Source organism: Onychomys torridus, chromosome 1 (assembly GCF_903995425.1).
Source record: "Onychomys torridus chromosome 1, mOncTor1.1, whole genome shotgun sequence".
In the NCBI taxonomy this organism is placed as follows: domain Eukaryota; kingdom Metazoa; phylum Chordata; class Mammalia; order Rodentia; family Cricetidae; genus Onychomys; species Onychomys torridus.
In genome coordinates, this window is record NC_050443.1 from 77216274 (window position 1) to 77229163 (window position 12890).

At 53.8% G+C, this 12890-nt stretch overlaps 1 protein-coding gene across 4 annotated transcripts in view; it reads right to left on the minus strand.

Moving 5' to 3' along the window:
• Positions 1-3508: 3508 nt before the first annotated feature.
• Capn5 (calpain 5) overlaps positions 3509-12890 on the minus strand; it is a 55145-nt gene continuing 45763 nt past the window's right edge. For all 4 annotated transcript variants that reach the window (XM_036168438.1, XM_036168445.1, XM_036168450.1 and 1 more), the window contains exons 6-13: positions 12277-12470; positions 11711-11788; positions 9630-9825; positions 8844-8966; positions 6532-6728; positions 5723-5838; positions 5182-5318; positions 3509-4155 (exon numbers count right to left, since the gene is read on the minus strand). In XM_036168438.1, coding sequence (XP_036024331.1) covers positions 3973-4155; positions 5182-5318; positions 5723-5838; positions 6532-6728; positions 8844-8966; positions 9630-9825; positions 11711-11788; positions 12277-12470 — 1224 coding nt within the window. In that variant the 3' untranslated portion in view covers positions 3509-3972. The remainder of the gene's footprint in view (positions 4156-5181; positions 5319-5722; positions 5839-6531; positions 6729-8843; positions 8967-9629; positions 9826-11710; positions 11789-12276; positions 12471-12890) is intronic.

The following is a 12890-nucleotide window of genomic DNA, read 5'->3' on the forward strand; positions in this document are numbered from 1 at the left end:
TGCCTGATCTGGTCCCACCTTGGTCATGATTTTGCTGGGCCTCAGCTCCCAGTGGCCTCCCCGCGGCTCCTCTCCTCCACAGCATTACAAGAGACCCTCTAGATGGGCAGGCTTGGCAACACCTGGGCCCTTAGGGGGACACAACACCCAAAACAGGACTCCCCAAGATGTCACCCCATGAGGCTCTTCCACCCACCTCCACAGCTTGTTCTAGGTGTCTTGTGTGTGCACTCCATCGGGAGCAACATCATACAGGACAGAGATTCATCCAATGTGAAACAAAATGTGTGATTTAGAAGGATATAAAATACTCATAATAGGTGAGGAAGGTGGGTTGGAGGACTCCCTCCTGAGACCTGGCCACTCTTGGCCAGTAAAGAAGCAGCCTATGGGGCTGGGGGAATGAATTCTGTGGCAGTAGAGAGGTTGGGGCAGGGAAGCTCAATGGCACAACTGCGCCACCTGCTGGGCACAGCCGACTGCTACAAGGCCAAGGTCGAGAGAGCAACTAAAGAAATCAGCATTTGCAGGTCAGCTTCCTCAGACCCCAGGATGCCACAGGGCAAGGTAGCACAGAGACCAAGGCTGAATGGCACCCAGTGCAGGCCTCACCCATGAGGCTGATACTTACGGGCCAGGCAAGTAGTGCGGGCCTCCACAGAGTCGGAGAGACACAGGTTGGAGCACCCAGAGCTTCATTGGGGGCAGAGGTGCATGGTGGGAAGGCAGTGGGTCAGAGAGTCGTCTTGGAACCATAACTGCTATACTTTCTCAACACCCAATCCAAGAAACCTAGGAATCCATTTCGGTCTGTTCTGTTTCCCCAAAACAAAACACCTGAGACCAGGTGGTCTGTCAAGGACGCTCATCTTGGCTGTTTGGAGGCAGGAAACTAAGTCCCAGCCTAGTGGCCACTCCCACAGCAATCCTGCCTCTGGAGAAAGCATCCGTCCCTTCCTCACCACCTCATACTCCACCCTACCTCTGCAGGCTCTGCCTGCTTTCTGCACCATCTAGAGGGGGCGTGGATTCCCAGCACCTGAGCCTTCTTAGGGTACCACATTGGAACCACTGCGGAACCGGGCTTAGTTCATACCACCCTTGCCCACCTCTCTTCAAATCCCATCTATCATTGCATCCCATCCATCTCGCTTTCAGCAGCCCTAACCCAGCCTCTGCCCATGAATTCCTGTCTCCAGCGACCTGACCTCCCCAGCATCTCTGCTCTGCTCCGGCCACTTGTCTGTGGCCTGCGCTTATCTCCTCTCTACTGGAACAGGACAAGGGCCTTGACCTGACAGGCTGAGACTTAGTTCCTAGGGGCTTCCGTGCTACACTATCAAGAACACTGCAGTGTCATGATCAGCGGATCGGTATGTCTCCAGTTGCTGGAGGGCTTTTCCCGGAGCAGTGACTGTGCTTCCCGGGGCCTGGGATGGGCAGGGCTCAGCAAAGCCAGTCCCACACCAATTTGCAGTAGGGAACTTGAAAGATTGCACAGAGCTCACCAGGCAACCAGTGAAGCCAGCCTCATCTGGGACTCCCAAGTCCTTCTTGTTCATCCCTCTGACCCAAGGTCAACTACTCATTGTCCCTTCCTCCCTCCCCCTCCCCCTGGGGGGGAGGGGTGGATGAAACAGACACAGAGAGATCTTTCTAGAGTGGCAGTTAGTATTTATTCTGAGAAGATAACGTGCCCTTGACCCCAGGGCATGGTGACCTGGAGCAGTGAAGGCCAGGTCCTGGTGGTCCATGTAGTGTGGGCTACAGGGCGGATGGCCTGCAACGGGCACACTGAGGCCTCCCGGGTGCAAAGGGTGAGCAAAGCCGTTGCTCTCCCTGCTGTACACTGTCCTCGCCTGTCCAGTCCTCAAGGCTTCCCCGGGGACCAGAGGTCCCTGCACAGCCAGGAGCCAGCCTGGCCTCGCTTGAGAGGGAGGAAGCAAGAGCAGGGCTACTGGCCCAGTTCTGCTGGAGGTGGGAGGCAGTGGCTAGTCGCGAGAAGCTTATACAAGTTGGCTACTTGGTCCTGGTTTGCCCCGCGCCTCAGAGGGCTATGGCTGAGCTAAGACTGCGCATGTCAGGCCCTGAGACCCAAGATGGCCTAGCCGGCGCTTTCTCCTCCATTCCTGACTGCAGTCTGTTTGCAATAGCCATTGGGAAGTGATTATGTGAACGTGTGGAGTTTACGATATAGAGACACGGAGAGGAAGTGGTGTGACCTTGCTCTTATTCTTGTAGGAGTCCCCAGCCTCGTGCTGCAGAGGGAGGAATTGAGGCACAGGAGGTTTAAGTGACTTGCTCCTGGTGGCATGCACAACCCCAGGCCCAGGCCCAGGCCTTTGAGGGGAAGCCCTAATCGTTCAGGAGGAATCCTTTTATCTTTATTTCAGTGCCCAGCCCTCCCCATGGCTCAGGCCTCAGGTTAGGAGCAGAGCTACCACAGAGCAAGATGGCAGTCAGAATCCAGCACCTCCAGCCAGGAAAGGGGTCCACATAGTAGGGACTGAAGACAGAAAGTCACACCCCCAAAAGGAATTGCTGTTGTTTGCCTAACTATACTTTATCTACTAAGTCTGGTGGGGCAGCCCAACGAGGGTACAGAAGGGACCCTGTGAGCCACAGCACCAGGACTGAACAAGAGTCCCTCCGGAATGCAGTCTCAACCAGCCTGAGGATGCCCAGGAATGAACATGCTCATCTCTACCTTCCTCTGAGACTCCTCTGAGAAGGTCCCACTTCACCCAGGTCCTTTCATGCTCAATGTCAAAATAAAAGCAGAGGACCCACAAAATGAGTTTAAAAAGAACAAGGGGTCGGGACAGGCTTCCCTTTACACTGAGATTTAAAAAGACATGCTAAGACTATCAAATGTTGAGGACTGAAAGGAACATTGGTGGTCTGGACAGCGAGAGCATGGTGGCCTCCTTGGCTGTCTGGGGGATGCTGATGGAGAGGCCTCTGGTCAGGAGAGGCAAGTCCCTGCCTGTGATACCCAACAGATGACATACCCCTGAAGGCCTGGCACCACCCACCCTGGAGTCCTTTCTTCCAAGAAAACCCCAGTGTCTTTCAAAAGAGGCAGCATGTGTCCCCTAGGGACCACAGCTCTATATTGACTGCCTGGGCCGGGCAACTCCTCCAACATCGTAAGTGGAAACTGGGAAATAACACTTCCTCACTGGTGTGGCCATGGCTCTTCGGGAGATGGGAGTGAAGTTAGGGGTATCTGCCTCTGAGAAGACCCGAGGCTAGGGAGGCCTAGGGCGGCTCTTTGGGCTAATTGGGCAAATCCATGTTGAGTAAGCCAATGGATGGGAGAAGGGTATTAAACAATGAGCAAATGTCTCCTGTGTCCCTCCCAGCAGAAGCCCACTAAGGGCTCTTTCAAGGTGGCTCAAAAGACAAGGTGTAGTGGGACTGGAGATGTAGCTCAGTTGATAGAATGCTTGCCTAGCATACACAAAGCCCTAGGTTCAATTCCCAGCACCATAAAAACTGGTGTAGCGGCACATGCCTATAATCTCAACACTGGGAAAGTGGAGGCAGGAAGAGAAGAAGTTTAAGGTCACTGTAGCTATACAGCAGAGACCTGGGAAGGGAGCTAGGAAGCAAGGGGAGGAAGGTGCTCGGGACATGGCAGTTTGTGTGTAAACAAGTGACATCTTGGCACTCCTCGGCAGACGGTAGGGCCTGGGGAAATGTTTTCAACAGATAGCCCCTTAGCAGCAGCGCCCACTGGGTAGAGCTACTTTAAATCTTAGGCAAGGAAAATCCCCCACAAGAAGGGAATTCTTTGGGGCCCTCCAAACACCGAGGCTCAGAGAGGGGCAGGGCCCTCCTCAGGTCACACAGTGGGTCAGCAGGGGAGTGGGGAAAGGGCCCCAGTGTCTGGTTCCCAGGCTGGTCCCAGGCCAGGTGGGGACATGCAGGTGGTGGCGAGAAGCAGTGGGGCCAGGCTATGGGCTGGCGTCACACAGCTGTGAGAGAGACACTGCTGAGGACATGCACAGCCACGGTGCCTGGCAAGTCGCTGGGCTGCCGTCTACTGCGGTCCTGGAGGTGGAGGGTGTGGAGGGCCTGCAGGTCATCCGGGTTGGTCTTCAGGCACACCTGGCCCAGGAATTCATCCTTCAGGATTCGGTGATTCCAAATCTGAGAGGAGACGGGTGTGGGGTGGGGTGGGGGGTGGTGGTGTCCAAGACCAAGAATATAGCCTCTGGCAGGTGGGGAGTGAGGGCAGGGCCTAGAAACTTCTTCCCTCAAAACAAGCCCAGCCAGGGAAAGCCCATGTCCTAGGGGATGCCCTTTTCCAGAGCCTCTGGCTCCCGTCAAAGCTCCCTACCACGAAGAAAGCCCAGTCTCGTACTACTAGCTTGGTAAACTTGAACTGTGGGGTAAACTTGGACTTGACCTAGCTCTGCCCCCAGCCCATTTTTCTTTTGTTTCTGAGACAGGTTTCACTGTGTAGTCCTGGCAAGCCTGGAACTACAGGCTGTGCAGGTATGCAGATCAGGCTGGCCCCAAACTCACAGAATTCTGTCTGCCTCTGTCTCCTGAATGCTGAGATTGAAGACATGTACCACTTCACTCAACAGCTCATTTTTAATATCCAGGTTGAATCACCTGCCCCTACGGGTCCTTCTAGCCTCATAACTACAAGTCTGTGATTTGATCCAGTGGGACCCAGTGTTAAGAACACTTGGAAAATCTAGTAGATCCCCTGGGGTGCAAGACATTTGTTTACAGATGGTTTCTCACCCAGAGAGAGGCTGCTCTGGGCCTGGGGACAGAGGGCTTCCTGGTAATGAGCTTAGCCACATTGACCTGAGAGAAAGGAGCTGTGCCCAAGGACACTGGCATTCGATTTCCCTCCTCAGAACTCTTAGGAAACAGCCACATGCCACATGTGACCTGTGTCACTTTCCCACGTGGATCCACTGGTGGGAGCTCTGAGGAATGTGACCAAGGCTTGAACCACTGACTCCAGTTGGGAGACCAACCTTGCTGCCTCTCAGACCCAGACTGAATGGGGTTGGGGGCAGAAGCAGTGGGGGGATGGGCAAGACAACAGAATCTAGCACCACCAGGTCTTTGTCGAAGGCTCTTGTGCCCTGGGTCCCACCCCTGGGAGCTGGGGGTCACGGGAGGGGACAGGACAGGCTTGTGAGAGGGCCTCACCTGCACGGTGATGGGTTGAGCCAGCTTCTTGCGATAGAAGATGCCTTTCACATTGTACTCCGGTGTCGAGGTCCCTCTCTGCACAGCTGAGCGGACCTTTTCGCCCTCACACTTGATGATTACATATGAGTTTGCCCCTGGAGAGAGGATGGGTAGCTGGAGTGAGGACGGGCTGGTCCAATGGGACAGGTGTCCGGGATGGGACATGCCAACCTGGTCTTAGTCACAGAGGGGAAGGAAGAGAGGAGCCTGATCCACCTTCCGGACAGGAGTCTGCTACCTTCTAGGGCACCCAGAGGAAGGAATGCAGGGGGCCTCTGGCCTGCAGTCCTCACCCACTGAACTAGGCCTGCTCCCCAGGAAGCCTTCCTGAACCCCCAGTTGGCTATCTGACGTCCCCACCACATGGGGATGCAGGAGGTGAACCTCTGTAGAAGCTCACATCGCACCCTGGATGGCTGGTCCCTCAGAGTGAGTTCGGTAGGTGCTGGGGTCTGTGTTGAAGGAGATCAGGCCTGGGGTCATCTCCAGGTGAGCTCACCTGTTGCCGAGTCCTTGAGGCCAGCAGCCCCCAGGACATGGACCTGGGTCACTTGCTGGGGGTAGCCGCACAGGGAGCTCCAACAGGTGCGAGGGGGTTCATCGAGGCACAGCTCCCTGATATAGGGCAGGGCACGGGGACAGACAGATGGCAGAAAGACATGAAGACGGGTTCAAAGTAAGGAGCGGTATTTACTGCAGATGTTTATTAATTCTAAGCCAGACCTCCCAGCAGACCCAGCCATCCACTGCACGGGCTTCCAGCCTCTCTGTCCCTCCCCCAGGTCCCATCCTCCTCGAGGGACCACAGTGCACTTAGCACTACCTGCACACCACAGCCTCTGTTGGGCATTAAAGACATTATTTCTCATCCTCAAAATGGTTTTAGCAGCCCACTGCCCGCCCCCAAGCCAGTCTCCATGGGACAAGTGAGAGAGTGACAAGATCCACCCTCAAATCCAGGTGGGTGGGCGGTTCAGCCCGTATTGCCACAGACAGCATGGCGTCGGACCCCTTTTCTAGAGCTGGGCCCTGTTTTCATCTATAAAATGGAGTGGTTAGGCCTCCCATTTGGGGTGTGGGGAGATAAATAGAATACGTGAAAGCCACTTTACAAAACAGAGTCACTGTTCCTAGTCAGGACCAAGAGAAGCTGGGCAGGCAAGCAGGGAAGGAGAGAGGCAAGGGGTGCCCATCTCTGAGGACGCAGGTGCCTAGGCACCATGTCCTGAGCAGACAGCCAGGCTAGGGCTGCAGATTCTACCAGGCCCAGCGTGGACTATACTGTCACCAGCCCTAGGCTCTGCGCACCGGCAGTTGGAAGGTACATCTGTGAAGACGCGGAGCAGGAACTCGCCAGTGTGGCCTGGCTCGAAGGTGGTAGGGATGATGACATAGCGGCCCTCAGGCTGCTCTGTCCGCAAGAAAACGCTCCGAGAGTTGATGTAGATGGAGCTGGCGGCCTTATGCTGCAGGCTGTGCATACGGTACTGACGGTTCTCTTCCACCTGTGTGGAGACGGGAGGAGATGGGCCACATGCAGCCCGGAGTCTGTCCCATCTCCTGCTGGCCACCATGGAAAGATCAGTAGGACACATGGGTAGGAAATGTTCAGAACTAGCAAATGCATAAAGACAAAATTAGGTCAGTGTTGGGCTAGGGCAGAGGAGGGTGCAGGAGCATGGAGGTCCTTGTGCTCAGACAAGCACTAGGAAACCAGGAATGCCAAACACACAGGCTGTCTCTTCAAAGGGAGAGATGGATAGCCTGTTTTCCACCCAAAGTCTGGGAGTGGAGGCAGTTAATAGCCTGGTGACCTCTGCACTCTCTGTATGACGGAGACCGCACTAGGTCCTCCTGCAGACCCTTAAGATGTCATCATAGCTAATCTATAGAAACTGTCTGTATGGAAGCTATCACATGTAGTCAGGTCTTAAGCTTTATTGTGCACAAGAGATTGAGTTAATTATCACCAGGAAACTTTTCCAAATTGTGCTGTGCTTAAATATGCCTAAAATAAACCACCTGGTGTCAGACTCTCGAAGTTTGAACCAGAACCAGTCATGTTGAATTGGAATTCCTTCTTGCTTCACATGGACTGACACTCTGCTGGCCATGGCGTCTGCAGAGACCACCCCCGGAAGTGTCTATTGGATTGGGTGGCGATAACCTACTGGAGTGGACCTTCTCTTCACAGCGATGATCATCTAGTGATGATGTCACGAGGTTACATGCTCAATTCAGTGACCTATGACTTTTACCTCAAGAAAAATTATTTACAAGTGGGGGTGGGTGAGAAACCCCCTGGTAATCCCAATGACCCTACAAGCTTTTTTTTTTTTTAATGTATTTTTTGTATATGTGTGTATAAGATAAGGGGCATACATGCCACAACACACATGTGTTAGTCAGAGGACAACTGTATAGCTAATTCTACCCTTCCACTTTTACATGTGTCCCAGGGACCCAGCTCATGTTATCAGGCTTCAGCGTCAAGTGCCTTTGCCTGACGAGCCATCTTGGTGACCCTTCTCTTATTTTGCTGTTATGTTTTTGAGACCAAGTCTCTTATAGCCCAGGCTTGAACTCATTCTGTAATTGAGACAGTCCTGGGACTCCTGCTCTCCTGCCTCGGCTTCCCAAGTGCTGGGATTACAGGCGTGTGCCACCACACCCAGCCTGACCCTGGAGTTTGGCCACAGAGGCATCAAGCACAGTAGTCCCTGACCCCCACCCCCACCCCCACCCTGCTTAGCTACAGTTCCATTTTCCATGATTTCAGTTACCTACAGTCAACCATGCTCTGAAGATAGCAAAAGGAAAATCCAGAAATAATTTCTATATTTTCAGTTTCAGATATGCTGAAATCCTGCACCATTTTACTTTCCTCAATCCAGAACATGAGTAACCTTGTTTGGCCAGCACTGTACTGTGTACTGGACCCACGCATTAACTGCTCAGGAGCTGTCTTTGCTATGGCTATGGTGTGGCACTACCTGCGGTTTGGGACACCCACTGGGAGACTCTGAACTTACCTTCACGGTTTGGGAGGCCTATGTACCATGACATGCCTAACTCCCAGCCCAAACCCATGAAATGACGCCAGCAGCACCAGGACATCCTAGACAATTCTTGAAAAAAGCACTATATGCTACAAACAGTCCAATCAGAGCAAGCTATAACACGGCACAAAGTGTCATAGCACGTCAACACACTATGAATAAACCAGCACAAGGGAGTGAGCAAACCATCCTGTCATAACCATTAAATGCTGGGGACCAAGCATGCACCAGTATCTCACATCCATGTGGGTTCAGTACGTTCTCAAGATTCGACATGTATGTGGGGACTGTCTCCCCACACTAAGCATCACATGTGGAGGACAACAATCCAAGAGGAGCGGCCAGAGGTGAGTCTACCTGTCTCTGTACAAGGTCGCCTACTTGGCAGCCCACGAGGTTGCAAAGCTTCCAACACAAGCCCAAAGCTTCCAATACAACAGGCTGCGGGGAATGAGAGGCCCAACCCTGGGGGAGCGGCAGCGGGGCCATCAGGCACACAGGACCTCCCAGAGCCAACAGCTAGTATCCCTCACCACAAGTGACCTCGGCCGCAGGTCTCACCTTATAGATGTCGAAGCCGATGGCCAGGTTCTCGCCTTTGCCTTCTCTGCGAGTTGAACGCTTGGGCCGCTGCTGAATGCAGATCAGTACTTCATCTTCTGGCTTCTTGACTTCAAAGATGTACTGCAGGTGTGGCCATGAAAAGAGACCCATGGTGAGACCGGGGGGCAGCCTCCTGTGCTCCCAAGAGCCTGGACCCAGGGGCTAAGCCTCAGCCATGTCAGCGGCATGAGCTGGGGCCACCCCCCATCAGCTCTCCGAGTCAGTCCCTCGTCTGGGAGGTGAGCCTATTAACTCATACAGTGGCCACCTTGCCTGAAGACTGGGAGAGCTCCATGAGATGGTAAACACTCACCTCAGAGCCTAGCACACAGTAGGTGCTCAGTAAGGACACACTGGGGGTCTAAGGACTAAACACATGGGCTCTGATTGAGGATGCTGCTGGGGGCACAGTTCCCATGGGGGGCACAGCCTGGCTACATTTCCTGGGAAGAGCCAAACCATGCAACTGTGAAAACAAGGGATCTGACCATCTCTAACCATCCCTGAGACTCCGGACAAACATGTTGAAGTCCCTGAGAGTGAGTGTCCTCATTGTGACCATGTGCAGTGCAGACAGTAAGACTGGGACGTCACGTTCCCAGACAGTGTCCACCAGGCCCTCACTGCACAGATAGTCTTGTGAGGCTCAAAGACAGTCAGGGACATTCCTGAGTGATGCAGGGCAGTGATGAGGTCTCACAGCTGCTGCAGGGTGGGGCGGGGTGGGTCCTGGCCAGTGCCCACCTGTGGGTTCTGGAAGAATGTGTCCTTGTGGTTGATGCAGCCTCCACTGCGGTTCTGCTGTGGGTCCTCATGTCTCGTCCAGGCGCCACGCAGCCGGGCCTCCTCCCATGTCTTATGGATGCTCAGGTAGGATGTGTTAATCAGCCGGCACTTAATGATGTCTGTAAAGTACCGGCACACGTCCTCGAAGGTCATCCTGTGTGTAGGAAGAGGCACTGAGCTGGATGAACCCCATAACGCCCTTAACCACAGCTCCACAGAAGCAAGCTGGACACAATACCACCAAGACCCCAACTCTTTCTTGGGCCTCAATTTCCTCTTTTGTAAAACGGAGATGAACCTCCCAACAACAGTTGCCTGTCTCACAGGGCTGGCAGGGGATTAAGCAATATGGGAGCGTGCAGCATTGTTTTGAACACAGAAAGCAGCTGGCATGTTGGCTGTGACAGCTGTTCACCGTGTTAGTAACGACAGCACACCTCTTAACATTGTGTTGCAGTTTTAGATGGTTCATTGTTGGGAGGAGGAGGATAAGGGTGTGCATGGCATGCATCTGGAGGTCAGAGGACAGCCTATGGGAGTTGGTTCTCTCCTCCCACTGTGTGGGTCCCAAGGATTGAAATAAGGTTGTCAGGATCAAAAGTGCCTTCTCATCGGCCCTGCTGTGTACATCATGTATAGTCTGTTTCTACCCGTTATCTTCCAGGGCTGCTGTAAGCCCTGAATCAACTGGTGGTAGACAACCACCCCCCACCGTGGTAAGCATGAGACAGTGACCAGGCAGTAGCCAGACACACCTCAAGGAGCATGGGCAGGTCCAGGGGAAGTGCATGGTATGAATATGCATGAGAAGGCCTTTAAAAGCGGCCATTTCCATGGAGAAGTAATGTGACTATTTTAACTCAACTGACTGTCAACTGTCCACAGCAGTGCAGACTGGAGGGCCTGGCTAGCCTACCCCACACCCACGGAAGGGGGCTTCATTAGGATACTAGTATTGCTGTCATCTGATCCTGGTGGGTCTGGGGTCTGCATGGTATCTACCTCACACCGAGTACCTTGTACCTTCCTTCCCATAGGCGGCTGAGTCTCCTATCAAGTGTGCTGGGAAGAACAGCACTGCACCAGGACAGGGTCCAGAGAGAGTCCACTGGTGGAGTGGATTTGAGGGATGCACATAGGGGAATGTGTACAAAGGAAGGAATGGATACAGGGGAATGAACAGGTATGGGGGGTGGAGGAGGGGATGGATACAGGGGAATGAACAGGTATGGGGGGTGGAGGAGGGGATGGATACAGGGGAATGAACAGGTATGGGGGGTGGAGGAGGGGATGGATACAGGGGAATGAACAGGTATGGGGGGTGGAGGAGGGGATGGATACAGGGGAATGAACAGGTATGGGGGGTGGAGGAGGGGATGGATACAGGGGAATGAACAGGTAGGGGGGTGGAAGAGGGGATGGATACAGGGGAATGAACAAGTATGGGGGATGGAGGAAGGGACGGATACAGGGAAATGACTGGATGCAGGGGGATGAGTAGGTGTAGGGGTGCATACAGTAGGATGGATAGAGAGAGTGGATGTGAGGAATGGGTACAGGGTGATGGATTCAGAAGGATATGCTTCACAAACGGATGCAGGGAATGTGAGGCAGACACAGGGAAGGACCAAGCACGAGGGATGAATATAGAGGAATGGATGCAGGGGAAAGATGCAGGGAATAGGTACAGATGACTGGATGTAGGGGATGGACGCAGAGTAGACACAAGAGAACAAATGCTGGGAACAGAAACAAGAAGGTTGGATGAAGGAGATAGATGCCCGAAGGTGACTGTCTGCTGGCCCTGTGGCCTGTTTGCTAGGACAAGCCTGGGAGTCAGGACAGTTCCAGTGTCCCTCAGGTGTGCATGGGGTAAAAGGGTCCATCACTGCACAATTCATTTTACAGAGGAGGAAATGGGTCAGAGAGGTAGTGTGAGTTTTCCAACGTCACACATGATGGTGACTATGGAGCCCTGGCTTCCGACTCCCTGTCACATGCTCCCTGTCAGCCCAAACTCAGGATAAGAGGACACTCACCAAAACTCACCATCATCCTGCACAGTCACACCCATCTTCTCCCGCTCACTCTTGCTCACTCTCTTCCACTCCTCTGAGCTGGAAAGTGAGTACCAGGGAGGAAGCAGTATAAGAGCATGTCCGGCCAGGACCACCTCCCCAAGAGACAGCGCTGGGCCAAGCAGTGCAGTTAGAGAAACTGGAGGTCATGCCCAGCCCAGCTCCAAGAAGCCCCCCATGCCCTCCCACTGGAGACTGTAATCTGCCTTCTTCATGCCATGGCTACGAAGTTGGGGGTAAGGCTGGGATAAGGGCTCTGACCCTCGGGGCCACTGGCCAAGTCCAGAGCACCAGCAGCATGCAGGGAGCTGGTGGCCTCCCTCCCCACCTCCCACAGGTCAAGGTCAGCTCACCCTTCTCCAGGCCACTGTCCTTGATGACCCCACCCCCAGACACCTCACACACACTGGAAAGTGAGTGTCCTGTCTTTTCCTCAGGCCATCTCCCCCAGACCCTGCAAGGCCCAGTCCAGTGTCACATTTTGTCCTGGCCTCTGTGCCTGTACCCACCCCAACCCTGGGCCTCACGTGTCGCTCCAGGGCCCGTTCCACTCCCGCTCGCCCCAGGGGTTCCTCAGGCGGATCATGTCCAGCTTCTCTGATTTGAAGAAGGCCAGCAGGCCGTGGCCCAGGCGCACCTTGCGCACATCAGTGACAGCATACGCATGGCCCTTCACCAGGCCACATGCCAGGCGGGCCTCCATGTCAGCTGCTGTCACAGCCTGCAGGAGGACAAAGGTGCTCAGACAGGAGTCACCCTGGAATCCAAACTAAGACACTGGAGCTAGACTAAGGAGCCATACCGCCCCCTTCAGGTATGGATGGGAACTGCAGCTGCATGGAAAAAAAACTTTGCTAAGAAGGGGTCAGAACCCAGGGGACCAGCCACCTACAGATGCCACCCCATATTATATTGCTGCCAACCTGCCCCAGTGAAGCCAATTGCTATATATTTAAAATTATTCAAGTCTCAATACATAGGCCTGAGTGGCCTAGAATTCTTTTTGTAGACTAGACTGACTTTGAACTTGGGGCAACCCTCCTGCCTCTGCCTCCCAAGTCTCAAATACTGAGATTACAGATGTGCAAACACCATGCCTGGTAGTAACACTCAGAAATTTTAAGAGCTGTTTGTGGAAACA